Source organism: Lagenorhynchus albirostris, chromosome 4, assembly GCF_949774975.1.
Source record: "Lagenorhynchus albirostris chromosome 4, mLagAlb1.1, whole genome shotgun sequence".
Taxonomy (NCBI): Eukaryota; Metazoa; Chordata; class Mammalia; order Artiodactyla; family Delphinidae; genus Lagenorhynchus; species Lagenorhynchus albirostris.
In genome coordinates this window covers 32782475-32800658 of record NC_083098.1, presented here as the reverse complement: position 1 = coordinate 32800658, position 18184 = coordinate 32782475, and the positions used below count along the sequence as shown (strand labels likewise).

Below are 18184 nucleotides of genomic sequence, written 5' to 3'. Positions count from 1 at the left end.
GCGGCATGTGGGATCCCCCCGGACCGGGGCACGAACCTGTGTGCCCTGCATTGGCAGGCGGACTCTCAACCACTGCGCCACCAGGGAAGCCCCCAGAAATATTGTTCTTAACAGCTGTTTCTACTGTTCTGAAAATATTATCCTTCCTGTATGATTTAAAAAGTTTCAGGTTCTTTCTCAGCTAATAACACAAGGGAAAAAAAAGTTGTTCACATTTTTTTAATTATAATTTTTGAAGTTTATGATCAACTGGAAAACATGAAAGGATTTTTTTAAGAGACAGGGAAAAGGGGAGTATTTGTTTATCAATGTGTCTAATGGTGTGCTAAACGGCTTACAAACTGTTTTATTTAATCCTTCCAAAATGTGAGGTAGATATTATCCACATTGAACAGATGAAGAAGCAGGGTCAGAGAGGTTCAATAAATCACATAGCAAATAAGGAGAACAACCTGGATTCCTTTGAAAGTCAAGTTCCTCCCACTATATACACAGGCTGCCTGTGCCTACTGTTTGCTGAGCTGCTTTGTTAATTAGGGGAAATCATTTTGTGACTCTTGTCTTATTTTTAACCTAAAAATCCACTTGCTTTTTTACTTACTCAAAATTTTATATTTCTCAAACCTATATGATATCACTGTATTTATTATTTATTTATACTTTATTGGACACACATTTCATTATTCTCTTTTATTTAATGTTAGTTTGCTGTTTTTACCCTCCTTTGTTCTTATCACTAAAGCATTACACTAGGAAATAACTTTGTAATAAATAAGACTGCAATTTTATAGGGACCAAAGGCCAGTTATATTGATTTTATCACTGTACTTAATTCTAAAATAGACAAGGAAAAACGATTCTTAAGTTTTCTGTGAAATACAGAGGTCTGGACATGGAATCAGGGAAATCTGGCTCTAATCCCTGTTCATCCAGTGACTAATCACCTTTGACTTAAGGCAGCTACTTCAAGCTTTCTGCATCTCTGTGTCAATGCAATCTTATCCATGCTGTCCCACGGAAACAGAATAAGGGTAACACATATAAAGGCATTAAAGACTCTTACCAGGATGGAAAGGTTCAATTACCATTATTTCATAATTAAATACTGAAAAAACATCAGTGTAACTTCCAGACAGGTTTTAACAATAATAATCATACTTGTATATAATTCACAACAATCATTATTTATTAATGTTCTTCTAAATTTTAAGACACATAGATAATGCCTCATTAGTTCCCATTTCTTAGTATATACCTGGTATAGACCAGAGGGTGTATCCATTGGCAAATGGATTAATGAGGCATTTACATGAAAGCAGGTACACAGAGAAGACTACCCCGTGTGGTGGGTGAGAGCTTGGACTCTGAAATCTAATTCCTGTTCCACTGCCTAGCACCTGTGTGACTGTGGGTTCCTAGTGGCCTCAGTTTCATCTCTAAAATTAGGGATAATAATCCTATCTACCTCATAAGATTGTTGTGGAGATAAAATGAGAATGCAGCACAGACACGCTTTATAATGCCTGGCTCATAATCAGCCCTTGACAAATGTTTGCAATTATTATTATGAGCAAGAAGACAAATCTTTAGGATTGCATGAAACTCTTAAAAGTTGTATCTTGCATTAATATATAAGAAGGTTAAGTGATTAGCCCAAGTGATTTATCTAGGAAAAGTTACACAAAACTTAAAGTAATCATTGGTTTTACAAAAATGCCTTACACTTTACAAAATGACTCATAATAAGATTTTAAAAATTCCTCAAGTAAATGAAATGATTTAAGATATAAAAACTTGATTAATACATACACTTTCAGAAATGTCTTTTCTTGAACTTAACCAGGAACAATAGTTCCTGCATTTCACATCATAGTAAGTGTACAAGAGTTTGACTAGTTTTATCAGTGCCACTGTAATACATACCAGTCCATCTGTTAGCAGCTTCTTTGGCCACTTCATTTGCTTGACCTGAAAAAAACCCAACCATATATATATAGATTCATCCTTTTCGGGAAAAAAAGCTCAAATAGTGACACTGTATCTCACAAACCTGCTCAACTTCCCAAGGAAATTTTAGATAGTTGCAGTTATCTTAGTCATGAATAGAAAGTCAATGTGAACAATTTCCCTTTCCTAAATGTCCACTATTATGGTACTTCCTCTTTAAAAACATGTTTAACCGAGATGTTTCTCAAATAATTTACACCAGAAGAAGATAAAATAATTTAAGTTTAATGATAAGCATTTTAGTGTATACATATTAGACAACAATAAACTTGACAATATAATTTTAATGGCCATACAGTAGCCCTGAAGGAGGAAATATTTACTTTATATTTAATTATACTTCTTGCTATTACATGTTATCTGTATCTATATGATGTCGTTCAACTTAATCTGCACAGCACATAACAATGCCATGATCACCTGGGCATAAATAGTATTCATAATGATAGCATTTATTTATTTATTGAAATACAAGTTATATACCAAAGAATTCACCATATTAAAGTGTATTATTCAGCGGTTTTTAGTATATTTACAAGGCTGTACAACCATCACCACTACCTAATTCCAGAACATTCTCATAACCCAAAAGAAAATCCCATAGCCATTAGGAGTCACTCCACTTCCCCTTACCCCCAGCCCCTGGAGACCACTTACCTACTTTCTGTCTCTATGGATTTGCCTATTCTGGACATTTCATATAAATGAAATCATATATGTCTGGCTTCCTTTCACTTGGCACAATGTTTTCAAGGGTTGTCAACTGTAGCATGTATACATACTTCATTCCTTTTTACTGCCAAATAATATTCCATTGTATGGATATACCACATTTCACTTAGTCACTCACCAGTTGATGGACATTTGGGCTGTTATTACTAATATGAATAATTTAACAATTTTTGTGTGAACATGTTTTCAATTCTTTTGGGTACATACCTAGGGGTGGAACTGCCAGCTCAAATGGTAACTATACATACAATATTTTGGGGAACAGATAACTTGTTTTCCAAAGTGGCTGCATCAACACACCATTGTAAAGCAATTATACTCCAATAAAGATAAAAACAAAAACAAACAAAAAAAAAGTGGCTGCATCATTTTCACAGTCCCAGCAATCTAAGAGTTCCAACTTCTCCACATTCCCACCAATAATTATTTTGCCTTCTTTTTATTATAGCCATCCTAATGGATATCTCATTGTGTTGTGATTTGCATTTCCCTAATGACTAATGATGTTGAGCATCTTCCCATATGCTCATTGGCCATTTGTATATTTTCCTTGGAAAAATGTCTATTCAAATCCTTTGTCTGTGTTTAAATTCTTTTTATTGTTGAGTCATAAGAGTTTTTTTAATGTATATTTTTGATATTGGACACTTGTCAGATACAGGATTTGCAACTATTTTCTCCCATTCTGTGGGTTTTCTTTCCACTTTCTTGACAATGTACTTCAACACACAAAAGTTGTTAATTTTGATGAAGTCAAATTTATCTACTTTTTCTTTGGTTGCTTGAGCTTTTGATGTCATATCTAAGAAAACTAGGCTACAGAGACACACATCTATGTTTCTTTTTCTAAGAGTTTTATAGGTTTAGCTCTTACGTTTAGGTCTCTGCTCTACTTGAGTTAATTTTTGTATACAGTGTGAGGTGGGAGGCCGGGCTGATTCATTTGCATGTGGATAACCAGTTGTGCCCAGCGTCCTTGGTTGAAAACACTATTTTGTTCTGATTGAATGGTCTTGGTACCCTTGCTCAAAACCTTGTTTACTTCTGGACGCTCAATTCCATTTCATTAACCTGTATGTCTATTCTTATACCAGTACCAAATTGCCTTGATTACTCAAGTTTTGTAGTAAGTTTTGAAATTGGGAAATTTGAGTCTTCCAACTTTTTTCTTCCCCAAGGTTCTTTTGGCTGCTCTGGGTCCCCTGCATTTTCATATGAATTTTAGGACTAATATCAATTGCTGCAGAAAAGAAATTGGAATTTTGGAGGTTTTACAGTTAATCTGTAGACCAGTTGGGGGGTACTTCCACCATGACAACATTTAGGTCATTCAATTCATGAACATGGGATGTCTTTCTATTTATACAGGTCTTTAATTTCATTAAATGTTTTTTACTTTTCAGTACAAGTCTTGCACTTCTTTGATTAATTTTACTCCTAAGTATTTTACTCATTTTGATGCTACTGTAAGTGGAATTCTCTCTTAATTTCATTTTCAGGCTGTTTATTGATAGTTTATAAAATACAAGTGTTTTTTATATATTGATTTTCTATCTTGCAATCAGCTGACCTCACTTGTGAACTCTAATAGCTGTATTTTGCTGTTGTTGTTTTGTGGATTGTTTAGGGGTATCTATCTATCTAAGATCATGTCAACTGCAAATAGAGATAGTTTTCTTTTTTTCTTTTCAATATGGATGCTTTTTATTTCTCTTTCTTACCTAACTGCCCTGGCTTGAATTTCCAGTACAGTGTTGAACAGAAGAGGTGAGAGTGGACATCCTTGGGGAAAGCATACAGCATTTCACCATTCAATGCGTTAGCTGTTCTATTTACAGTAGGCAGGACATGGAAGCAACCTAAGTGGCTATTGACAGATGAATGTTTAAAGAAGATGTGGCACATATATACAATGGAATATTACTCAGCCATAAAAAGAAACGAAATTGAGTTATTTGCAGTGAGATGGATGGACCTAGAGATTGTCATACAGAGCGAAGTAAGTCAGAAAGAGAAAAATAAATACTGTATGCTAACACATATATATGGAATCTAAAAAAAGAAGGTTCTGAAGAACCTTGGGGCAGGACAGGAATAAAGACGCAGACATAGAGCATGGATTTGGGGACACGAGGAGGGGGAAGGGTAAGCTGGGACGAAGTGAGAGAGTGGCATGGACTTATATACACTACCAAATGTAAAATAGATAGCTAGTGGGAAGCAGCCACATAGCGCAGGGAGATCAGCTCTGTACTTTTTGACCAAGACGGGTGGGATAGGGAGGGTGGGAGGGAGATGTAAGAAGGAGGAGATATGGGGATATATGTATATGTATAGCTGATTCACTTTGTTATAAAGCAGAAACTAACACACTATTGTAAAGCAATTATACCCCAATAAAGATGTTTAAAAAAAAAGTTAGATGTGCATTTTTTTTTTGGCTGCACCACATGGCACGTGGGCTCTTAATTCCCCAACCAGGGATGGAACCTGTGTCCCCGGCATTGGAAGCGCAGAGTCTTAACCACTGGGCCGCCAGGGAAGTCCCAGCTGTGCATTTTTTACAGATACACTTTATTTGTTTGTTTGTTTTTGTGGTACGCAGGCCTCTCACTGTTGTGGCCTCTCCCATTGCGGAGCACAGGCTCCGGACGTGCAGGCTCAGCGGCCATGGCTCACGGGCCCAGCCACTCCGCGGCATGCGGGATCTTCCCGGACCGGGGCACGAACCCATGTCCCCTGCATCAGCAGGCGGACTCTCAACCACTGCGCCACCAGGGAAGCCCACAGATACACTCTTATTAGACTGAGGAAGTTCACTTCTTTTCTCAGTTTGTTGAGTGTTTTTATTACGAAAGGGTGTTGGATTTTATCAAATACTTTGTTTATTGAGACAATTATGTGGGGTTACATCCACGTTTATTCTATAAATAGGTTGCATTAGATTTTTTTTGTACGTTGAACCAACCTTTCATCCCTGAGATGAATGTCACTTAATCAGGGTGTATAATCCTTTTTATATACTGCTGGATTTGATTTGCTAGAACTTTGTTGAGAATACTTACATCTATATTTGTAAGCAATACTTAACTATAGTTTTTTTTCTTACGAAGTCTTTGGTTTGGGTATCAAGGTAATACTGACTTCAAAGAATGAGTTAGGAAGTGTTCTCTCTTTTCTAATTTTTTTTTAATTGAAAAGTTACTTCTTTAAACTGACAGAATTCACCAGTGTAGACTTGGCTTTTCATTGTAAGAAGTTTTTAATTTCTAACTCAGTCTCTTAACATGTTATACATCTATTTACAGCGTTCATTTCTGCTTGAGATAGTTTTGGTAACTTGTATCCTTCTAGAAATTTGTTCACTTCATATAACTTATCAAATTCATTGACATACCACTGCTCATAGTACTCCTTTATAGTCCTCTTTCTATCTGTAAGGTCAACAATGATCCTTCTAATTCATTCCTGATTTTAGTAATTTGAATCTTCCTTTTTTCCTGGTCAGTCTAGCCAAAGTTTGCCAATTTTGTTGATCTGCTTAAAGAACCAACTTTTGGTTTTATTGACTTTCTCTTGTTTTTCGATTCTCTAGCTCTTTTATTTCTGTTCTAGTCATTTTATTTCCTTTCTTATATCTGCTTTGGGTTTAGTTTGCTCTTCTTTTTCTAGTTTCTTAAGATAGAAGTCTAGGTTTTTGTTTTGAAAGTTTTCTCTATTTTTCAACATAGGCATTAAAATATTAATAAATTTCCCACTGAGCAATGCCTTCATTGCACCCAATAAGTTTTTGTATGTTTTCATTTTCACTGTCTCATAGTTTATTCTAACTTCCCTTGTGATTTTGTTTGAGCCATCCCTTTTGGGAGTGTGTTGATTAATTTCAACATATTTGTGAATTTCCCAAATTCCCTTCTGTAATTTATCTCATAACATTCCACTCTCATCAGAAAACATACTTTGTATTATCAATCCAATTAAATTTATTGGGACTTAAGCTTAATATGTGGTCTACCTTGAAAAATATTTCATGTGCACTTGAGAAGAATGTGTCCCCTGCTGTTGTTGAATGTTCTATAGAGATTTAGTTGGTTTGTAGCATTAAGTCTTCTAATTTCTTGCTTATGTCCCATCTTGCTATTCCATTCTTTATTCAAAATGGAGTATTTAAATTTTAAACTATTATTGTTGAATTGTCTATCCCTTCAATTCTTTTGGTTTTTGCTTATGTATTTTGGTTCTCTATTGTTAAGTGTATATATGTTTGTAATTGTCATATCTTCTTGAAGAGTTGATCCTTTTATCATTACAATTATAAACTGTACTTGTCTCTAGTAACAATTTTTGTCTTAAAATCTATTTTCTCTGGTATTAGTTTAGCCACTCTAGCTCGCTTTTGGTTATTGTTTTCATGGAATATCTTTTTCCAGCTTTTACTTTTACCATATTTGTGTCCTTGAGTCAAATGTGACTCTTCTGTAGATAATATATAGTTTATGTGTTTTTAAAGTATTCTGCCAATCCCTGCCTTCTAATTGGAGAGTTTAATCCATTTACATTTAATACAATTACTGACAAAGTAGGATTTACATCTGCCATTTGCTATTTATTTTCTATAAGTCATATGAATTTTTGTTCCTCAATTCTTCCACAGTTGCTTCATTTTATGTCAAACAGATATTTTAGTGTATCAGTTTAATTCCCTTATTTCTTTTACCAAATATTTCGGGGATGTTTTCTTAGTGACTGCCCTGGGGATTACTATTAACATCTTAATTAGAATGACCAATAGTACACAAAAGTTTTGCTCCTATGTAGCTCCATTCCCCTCCCCACTTTTATGCTGTTATTGTCACAAAATATATTTTATACATTGTGTGCCCAACAACATGTTTATCAGTATTGCTTTATGCAGCTGTAATTTAAATCAGATAGAACATAACAGATACAAACAAAAATACACACATACTGTCCTTCAGATTTACCTATGTAAATCTATTTTATCACTTCATCTTGATCAAGTTACTGTCTAGTGTGCTTTCACTCCAATGAGAAGGACTTCCATTTTTTTTTTTTAAGGGCAGGTCTGCTAATGACAAACTTTCACTTATTCACCTCAGACTATCTTACTTTGCCCTTCATTTTTGAAGGAAAATACTTCTGTATATAGAATTCTTGGTTGACAGTTTTTTCTTGCAGCACTTTGAATATGTCATCTCAATGTCTCTGGCTTCTATGGCTTCTAATAAGAAAAAAGCTGTTAATCTGACTGAAGATCCCTTATATATGATGAGTTGCTTCTTTCTTATTGCTTTCAAGCTTCTGTTTATCTTCTGACAATTTGATTATGGTAAGCCTATGTGTGGATCTCTTTGACGTTGTCCTAATTGGAGTTTATTAAGCTTTTTGGATGTGTAAGTTAATGTTTTTCATCAAATTTGGGACATTTTCAGCCTTATTCTTTTGGCCCTTTCTCTCTCATCACTTTCTGGGACTACCATTGTGAGTATGTTGGCATTTCTGATGCCATACCACAGGTCTCTGAGACTCTGTTAAAGTTTCTTCACTCTTTTTGATTTCTGTTCCTCAGATTGGATTATCTCTATTGAACTATCTTCAAGTTACTGATTCTTTCTTCTGCCTGCTCAAATCTGCTGTTAATCCTTCCAGTGAATGTTTTACTTAATTACTATAGTTTTCAGCTCCAGAATTTCTATTTGGTTTTTTCTTAATAATTTCTACCTCTTTATTGATATTCTCTACAGTAAACTCCCTACATATGAAATTTCAAGTTGTGAACTTTCAAAGATGCAAACATGTGTTTGCATGTCCAATCAAGTAAGTTAGTTCACATATCTGGCGTACACTGTCACGTGCATGCATCCTCTACAAGTGGTTGTGCTTTTGTGTACTTTACTTACAGTACTATATAGAGTAAAATAGTACAGTATCTTTATTTCAAGCAAAGGATGCCCAGAAGCAAGCGTAAGAGCAGCGGTGATGTAGCTGGTACAGCTAAGAACTGCCAAGTGATAACAATGGAAACAATGGTGAAAATAATTGAGAGAGTGGAATGAGGCAAAAAGATGGAATTGGAAGCCCAGAGAAAGGATGAAGAGAGACAAAAGGAAGAAGAAGTAACTGAAGAACCGTAGAGATTCATGACGCAGGATATGGCAAGGGGATTTTCTTTATTTGAGGAGGCACTGTTAGTTTTTGAGGCACAGGACCCGAATGTTAAATCAGCCGTTCAGAATCCAATCCAGTGCTACTGTGTCACCTATGATGAGAAAAAAAGAGCTATGACCCAGACATCACTGGATCGCTTTTTCAAAAGGGTAGACAGAATTGAATCCAGCAAGGAACCAGAAACTGTGCCATCAACTTCAGGCGTGAGTGAAATTGCAGCTTGGCCTCCGTCTCCTATTGCTGATGATCCTTCAGCTCTACCAACTCCCACCTCCTCTCCCTCCTCCAGTCAGTAACTCTTCTTGCCTGTTCACTCGATGCCAGCCCCTGTATGCCAGCTGTTGTACTGTACTACTGAATTTTTCAAGTACTGTAAGATTAAAAATGTTTTATTTTTTGTGTTTGTTTTTTATGTATTATTTGTGTGAAAAGTATTATAAACCTATTACAGTACAGTACTTTATAGCGGATAGTGTTAGTTGGGTACCTAGGCTAACTTTGTTGGACTTAGACCAAACTGGACTTACGAACATGCGCTCAGAACAGAACTTGTTCATATGTAGGGGACTTATTGTATTTGGTGAGATATCATTCTCAGACTTTCCTTTAGTTCCTTAGACATTTTTCTTTAGCTCTTTTAACATATTTAAAATAGCTGATTTAAAGTCCAAAATCATGCATGAGCCATATTTTCTTGTTTCTTTTCATGTCTTGTAACATTTTGTTGAAAACTGGACATTTAAATTAATATAATGTTGCAACTCTGGAAATCAGATTCTTCCCACCTTCCCAGGGTTGCTGTTGCTGCTACCTGTAGTTATTGATAATTTAGTGATTTCTCTGAACTAATTCTGTAAAGTCTATATTCTTTGTTATGTGTGGCTACTGAAGTCTCTAGTCAGTTTGCTTACTGATCAGCCAATGACTGAACAGAGATTTCCTTAAACACCTGGACTAAATCTTCAAGTCTTTGCTGACAGTCTGTGTGTGTGTGCTGGAGCAGGTTTCAACAATACTCAGGCGATTTACAACTCTGCTTTAGCCTCCACTTCTGTACAGAGTGTCAAGATCAGCTAGCAGTGGGAGATTAGGACCATCTCAGGTCTTTTCTGAGAATGTGCACAGCCCAAGGTGTGCATGTGGCATTCTAGATTTCCAGGAATATGCTGATTTCAAGGCACCTATGAACATCTCTTTTGGCCTCTCCTTTTAAACTTTATGGTTAGTCTACTCTTTTCCTTAACTGTTACTCATCACCCAAGACAGCTATGAAGTTAAAACTCTTGCCTTTAATTGTTTTAGACAAATGCTCCCCAGGAAGACGCTGTTAGTGATGGGCATACTCCAGTCATGTCAAAAAAAACACCAATCCTTTCTATTGGTGGCTTTTAGGGAAGCACCAGAGACGCCAAATAATGAAAATTCTTTGGAGTGAGGGTCTTAAAGAGCTCCAGGTCCATTCTATTCCCTTGATACCAAGAAAGCAGGGCCGTTATTTTTCAAGATTATTGTTGAGCTGGAGAGTAGGAGAGGAGAATAGGGCAAGTTAAACACCACAAAGCTTGCCCTTCATGCAGAGATCAGACCATTTTTCTTGAACAGGCAATTCTTCATTTAGTTTCTAAAATTCTGGAAAAGTTGTAACAATATTTGCCAGCTTTAATGGAAGTGTACATTTTCAAAGGTCCTCACTCCACCATTTTCATTGTCATCTGGGCATTTATTTCTAAGAAAATCTCTTAAGTACTCCTAAGATTTACTTTCCAAACCTTTTATTGTGAGAACTCAGTTTTTACTACAACTTATTTTATCTGTTCTCACTTAAATAATGTTCAGAATAGCTAAAATAAAAATTTATTATTGCTTTTACTTCTCATTTCTTGGATATTTGCAACTAATCTTGTTAATAGTTGTTTAGTGATATCAATAATTCAATTGGCATGATGAAATATAAATATTTCCTGCAGGAATTATTGAGAAATAAGAGATAATACATAGCTCTATCTACATGAACATAAGGGTTACAGCTATTATCAGCAGAAAACTTGTTTCAAAATAAGCAATGATGGACTTAGAGATAAGCCTGATTATTATAATTTGGGTACTATAGCCATGTTATTAAGAACCCAATCCTATTAAATTTGTGAAACTCATAATCCTTTAATCTAGTATAATCTGTTCTGCAATAACACATGGCCAAATCCTATGAAGCCCATCATTATCAAAAAGCACATTTTAAAAACAAGAATCTTGGGGGGAACCTTCAAGATGGCAATGAGTAAGACGTAGAGATCACCTTCCTCCCCACAAATACATCAAAAATACATCTACACGTGAAACAACTCCTACAGAACACCTACTGAATGCTGGCAGAAGACCTCAGACTTCCCAAAAGGCAAGAAACTTCCCACGTACCTGGGTAGGGCAAAAGAAAAAAAAACAGAGACAAAAAAATAGGGACGGGACCTGCGCCTCTGGGAGGGAGCTGTGAAGGAGGAAAAGTTTCCACATGCTAGGAAGCTCCTTCACTGGCGGAGACGGGGACTGGCTGGGGGGGAAGCTTTGGAGCCACAGAGGAGAGCACAGCAACAGGGAGGGGTGCAGAGCGCAAAGTGGAGAATCCCGCACAGAGGATCAGTGCCAACCAGAACTCCCCAGCCTGAAACACTTGTCTGCCCACTGGGGTGGTGTAGGGGCTGGACACAGAGGCTTGGGCTTCAGAGGTCAGACCCCAGGGAGAGGACTGGCATTGGCTGTGTGAAGACAGCCCGAAGGGGCTAGTGTGCCACAGCTGAGGGAGTCTGGGAAGAAGCCTGGGTCTGCCAGAGATGCAAGGGACCATTGTTGTGGGGTGCGCAAGGAGAGGGGCAGGCCGGAAATAGAAGCTTCTTGCTCCATGTGCTCAGATGGCAGGAAACTGCCTACACAAGCTCCAGGGGCGGGAGTGAGCTGTAGCTGTTATTTCGGACCCCAGAAGCAGGCACAATGGCTACTGCTGCTGCTGCCACCAAGGGTTCTGTGAGCAAGTGCAGGTCACTGCCCACGCCCTCCTGGGAGCCTGTGCAGCCCGCTACTGCTGAGGATCCCGTGATCTGAGGCCAGCCTCCCCAAGAGAGCGCATGGTGTGCCTCAGGCTGTTGCAAACTTCCTGCTGGCCTCTGCTGCCACAGGCACTTCCCGCACATCCCAATGGTGACTGCTGTATCCCTCCCTTCCCCAGGCCTGAGTGAGCCCTAATCAGCCACTGCTTTGTTTCCTCTTGCCTGGGTGGGGAACAGACGCCTGCAGGTGGCCCACACACAGATGTGGGGCCAAAACCAAAGCTGAACTCCAGGGGCAGTGTGACCAAAGAAGAGAGAGGGAAATATGCCCTTGCAGCCAGAGGAGCAGCAGATTAAATCCCCACGGTCGCCTTGGTAAACCCTGAATCTGTGGAATATATGAATAGACAAGGAGTGTTCCCACAATTGAGGCTGCAGACTCTGGGGGTAACTGTGGAGTTTGGGGACAAGTACACACGGGAGTCAGGCCAGATCAGAGTCTGAACTGGCCCCACAGTGCCCACAGCAGGTCCAGGGACCGACCTAGAAGTACTGGGGACATCTTGGGCAGGCAGGGATTGGCTGTGGCTCACTGTGGGGGCAGGACACCGACACCTGAAGGTCCAGGAAAATACTATTATTATTATTATTTTCTTCGTTTTCTTCTGTTGTTCTTCTTTAATTGTTCTTTTAATTTTTACTTTTATTTACTTTTTCCTTTCTTTTTTATCCTTTTATTTTTAATATTAAACATTTTTTCTATTTCTACTTTACTTTCTCATTATAGTGTGTTTTCCCTTGCCTTTGTTTTTTTTCCCTTGTTTTGCTTTATTTTTCTTCTTTTTAACTATATTTTCTATTTTTACTTTACTATTTTGCTGTTTTGTGTTTCTTCCTTTTGCTTTCTTCTTTCGTTTTTATCTTTTTCTTGTTTTGTGTGTTTTATGCTTTCTTTGCCTTTTTTTAGCTTGCTTCTGCTTTTGATGTGTTTTTGGTTTTTGTTAGTTTAGTTTTAGTGTTTGTTTTTGGGTTCATTTATTTGTTTGCTTGTTCTTTTCATTTTTTGTTTTCTCTCTTTTCTTGTGTGTGTGTGTGTTTCTTTGTGTGTTTTCGTCTGTTTGGTTATTCTTTTACCATTTGTATTGGGGTTTTATTTCTCTGTTCATTTTCTTTTTTTTCCTTTTCCTCTGTGCCTTGAGGCTTGCGGAGTTTTGGTACTCCAGCCAGGGGTTGGGCCTGAGCCTAAGAGGTTGGAGAGCCGAGTCTAGGATGTTGGACCACCAGAGAACTCCCGGCACCTGGGAATATTAATCTGTGAGAGTTCTCCCAGGGGTCTCCATCTCAACACTAAGATCTGGCTCCACCCAACAGCCAGCAAGCTCCAGTGCTGGACGCCTCACGCCAAAAAACTAGCAAGACAGGAACACAACCCCACCGATTAGCAGACAAGCTGCCTAAAGTCATACTAAGCTTACAGACACACCAAAACACACAACCAGATGCATCACTGCCCATCAGAGGGACAAAATCCAGCTCCACCCATCAGAACGCAGGCATCAGTCTCCAGCACTAGGAAGCCTACACAAGCCACTGGACCAACCTCACCCACTGTGGGCAGACACCAGAAGTTCTGAGGAACTATGACACTGCAGACTGCAGAAGGGAGAACCCAAACACAGTATGTTAAACAAAATGAGAAGACAGAGAAATATGCTGCAAATGAAGGAGCAAAGTAAAAACTCAAAAGACCAAACAAGTGAAGAGGAAATAGGCAGTCTACCTGAAAAAGAATTCAGAGTAATGATAGTAAAGATGATCCAAAATCTCAGAAATAAAATGAAGAAAATACAAGAAACGTTTAACAAAGACCTAGAAGAACTAAAGAGCAAAAAAAACAGTGATGAACAACCCAGTAACAGAAATTAAAAATACTCTAGAAGGAATCAATAGCAGAATAACTGAGGCAGAAGAATGGATAAGTGAGCTGGAAGATAGAATGGTGGAAATAACTGCCGTGTAGCAGAATAAAGAAAAAACAATGAAAAGCATTGAGGACAGTCTCAGAGACTTCTGGGACAACATTAAAGGCACCAAGATTCGAATGACAGGGGTCCCAGATGAAGAAGAGAAAAAGAAAGGGTCTGAGAAAATATTTGTTGAGATTATAGTTGAACACTTCCCTAACATGGGAAAGGAAATAGTCAATCAAGTCCAGGAAGCGCAGAGCGTCCCACACAGGATAAACACAAGGAGAAACACGCCGAGACACATATTAATCAAACTATCAAAAGTTAAATACACGACTTCCCTGGTGGCACAGTGGTTAAGAATCCACCTGCCAATGCAGGGGACACGGGATTGAGCCCTGGTCGGGGAAGATCCCACATGGCGCGGAGCAGTTAAGCCCATGTGCCACAACTACTAAGCCTGCACTCCAGAGCCCGCAAGCCACAACTACTGAAGCCCATGCACCTAGAGACCGTGCTCCACAAGAGAAGCCACCACAATGAGAAGCCCTCGCACCGCAACAAAGAGTAGGCCCTGCTCACCATAACTAGAGAAAAGCCTGCGCACAGTAATGAAGACCCAAAAATTTAAAAAAAGAAAAATTAAATACAAAGAAAAAAACATTAAAAGCAGCAAGGGAAAAGCAACAAATAACATACAAGGGAATCCCCATAAGGTTATGAGCTATTTTTCAGCAGAAACTCTGCAGGCCAGAAGGGAGTTGCAGGATATATTTAAAGTGATGAAAGGGAAAAAACTACAACCAAGATTACTCTACCTAGCAAGGATCTCACTCAGATTCAACAGAGAAATCAAAAGCTTTACAGACAAGCAAAAGCTAAGAGAATTCAGCACCGCCAAACTAGCTGTACAACAAATGCTACAGGAATTTCTCTAAGCGGGAAACACAAGAGAAGAAAAAGACCTACAAAAACAAATCCAAAACAATTAAGAAAATGGTAATAGGAACATACATATCAATAATTACCTTAAATGTGAATGGATTAAATGCTCCAACCAAAAGACACAAACTGGCTGAATGGATACAAAAACCAGACCCATATACATGCTGTCTATAAGAGACCTACTTCAGACCTAGGGACACATACAGACTTAAATTGAGGGGATAGAAAAAGATATCCTATGCAAATGGAAATCAAAAGAAAGCTGGGGGCTTCCCTGGTGGTGCAGTGGTTGAGACTCTGCCTGCTAATGCAGGGAACACAGGTTTGAGCCCAGGTCTGGGAGGGTCCCACATGCCACGGAGCAACTGGGCCCGTGAGCCACAGCTACTGAGCCTGCACGTCTGGAGCCTGTGCTCCGCAACAAGAGAGGCCGCAATGGTGAGAGGCCCCCGCATGCCACAACTAGAGAAAGCCCTCGCACAGAAACAAAGACCCAACACAGCAAAAATAAATAATTAATAAACTCCTACCCCCAACATCTTCTTTAAAAAAAAAAAAAGAAAGCTGGAGTAGCAATACTCATATCAGATAAAATAGACTTTTAAAAAAAGACTATTACAAGAGACAAAGAAGGACACTACATAATGATCAAGGGATCAATCCAAGAAGAAGATATAACAATTGTAAATATTTATGCACCCAACATAGGAGCACCTCAATACATAAGGCAAATATTAACAGCCATAAAAGGGGAAATCGACAGTAACACAGTCATAGTAGGAAACTTGAACACCCCACGTTCACCAATGGACAGATCATCCAAAATGAAAATAAATAAGGAAACACAGCTTTAAATGATACATGAAACAAGATGGACTTAATTGATATTTATAGGACACTCCATCCAAAAACAACAGAATACACTTTCTTCTCAAGTGCTCATGGAACATTCGCCAGGATAGATCATATCTCGGGTCACAAATCAAGCCTCAGTAAATTTAAGAAAACTGAAATCGTATGAAGCATCTTTTCCGACCACAGCGTTATGAGATTAGAAACCAATCACAGGGACTTCCCTGGTAGCGCAGTGGTTAGGAATCTGCCTGCCAGTGCAGGGGACACAGATTTGAGCCCTGGTCTGGGAAGATCTCACATGCCGCGGAGCAACTAAGCCTGTGCACCACAACTACTGAGTCTGGGCTCTAGAGCTCGCGAGCCACAACTACTGAACCGTGTGCAAGAACTACTGAAGTTCCCATGCCTAGAGCCTGTGCTCCACCACAAGAGAAGCCACCACAATGAGAAGCCTGCACGCTGCAATGAAGAGTAGCCTCCGCTTGCTGCAGCTAGAGAAAGGCCATGTGCAGCAACAAAGACCCAATGCAGCCAAAAAAAAAAAAAAAATCAATTACAGAACAGAAAACTGTAAAAAACACAAACACATGGGAGCTACACAACATGCTACTAAATAACCAATACTAAATAATCACTGAAGAAATCAAACAGGAAGTCAAAAAATACCTAGAAGCAAATGACAACGAAACACAACGACCTAAGACCTATGGGATGCAGCAAAAGCAGTTCTAAGAGGGAAGTTTATAGCAATACAAACCTACCTCACAAAGCAAGAAAAATCTCAAATAAACAAAATAGAAGAAAAGAAAACAACAGTAAAGATCAATAAAACTAAAAGCAGATTCTCTGAGTAGATAAACGATAAACGTTTAGCCAGACTCATCAAGAAAAAAAGGGAGAAGACTCAAATCAATAAAATTAGAAATGAGAAAGGAGAAGTTACAACAGACACTGCAGAAATACAAAGGATCATAAGAGATTACTACAAGCAACTATATGCCAACAAAATGGACAACCTGGAAGAAATGGACAAATTCTCAGAAAGGTATAATCTTCCAAGACTGAACCAGGATGAAAGAGAAAATATGAACAGACCAATCACAAGTAATGAAATTGAAACTGTGATTAAAAATCTTCCAACAAACAAGTCAAGGACCAGATGGCTTCACAGGTGAATTCTATCAAACATTTAGAGAAGAGCTAACACCCATCCTTCTCAAACGCTTCCAAAAACATTGCAGAGGAAGGAACACACCCAAACTCATTCTACGAGGCCACCATCACCCTGATACCGAAACCAGACAAAGCTACTACAAAAAAAAAAAATTACAGACCAATATCACTGATGAATATAGATGAAAAAATCATCATCAAAATACTAGCAAACACAATCCAACAACACATTAAAAGGATCATACACCATGATCAAGTGGGATTTATCCCAGGGATGCAAGGATTCTTTGATATACGCAAATAATCAATGGGATACAACATATTAACAAGCTGAAGAATAAAAACCATATGATCATCTCAATAGATGCAGAAAAAGCTTTTGACAAAATTCAACACCCATTTATGATAAAAACTCTCCAGAAAGTGGGCATAGGGGGAAACTACCTCAACATAATAAAGGCCATATACAACAAACGCACAGCAAACATCATTCACAATGATGAAAAACTGAAAGCACTTCCTCTAAGATCAGGAACAAGACAAGGATGTCCACTCTCACCACTATTATTCAACATAGTTTTGGAAGTCTTAGCCATGGCAATCAGAGAAGAAAAAGAAATAAAAGGAATACAAATTGGAAAAGAAGTAGAATGGTCACCGTTTGCAGATGACATGATACTATACATTGAAAAACCTAAAGATGCCACTAGAAAAGTAGTAGGGGTAATCAATGAATTTAGTAAAGTTGCAGGATACAAAATTAATGCACAGAAATCTCTTGCATTCTTATACTCTAACAACAGAAGATCAGAAAGAGAAATTAAGGAAACAATCCCATTCACCATTGTAACAAAAAGAATAAAATACCTAGGAACAAACCTACCTACAGAGGTATAAAAGACCTGTATAAGAAAACTATAAGACACTGATGAAAGAAATTAAAGATGACACAAACAGATGGAGAGATATACCATGTTCTTGGATTGGAAGAATCAATATTGTGAAAATGACTATACTACCCAAAGCAATCTGCAGATTCAGTGCAATCCCTATCAAATTACCAATGGCATTTTTCACAGAACTAGAACAAAAAAATCATAAAATTTGTATGGAGACACAAAAGACCCCGAATAGCCAAAGCAACCTTGAGGAAAAAAAAATGGAGCTGGAGGAATCAGGCTCCCTGACTTCAGACTATACTACAAAGCTACAGTAATCAAGACAGTATGGTACTGGCACAAAAACAGAAATATAGATCAATGGAACAGTATAGAA

At 38.2% G+C, this 18184-nt stretch overlaps 1 protein-coding gene across 2 annotated transcripts in view; it reads right to left on the bottom strand.

The window, feature by feature from the left end:
- The window catches only part of MND1 (meiotic nuclear divisions 1), a 162688-nt gene that overhangs the window by 4186 nt on the left and 140318 nt on the right, over window positions 1-18184 (bottom strand). For both annotated transcript variants that reach the window (XM_060147813.1, XM_060147814.1), the window contains one exon: window positions 1924-1968. In XM_060147813.1, the coding sequence (XP_060003796.1) occupies window positions 1924-1968 (45 nt within the window). The remainder of the gene's footprint in view (window positions 1-1923; window positions 1969-18184) is intronic.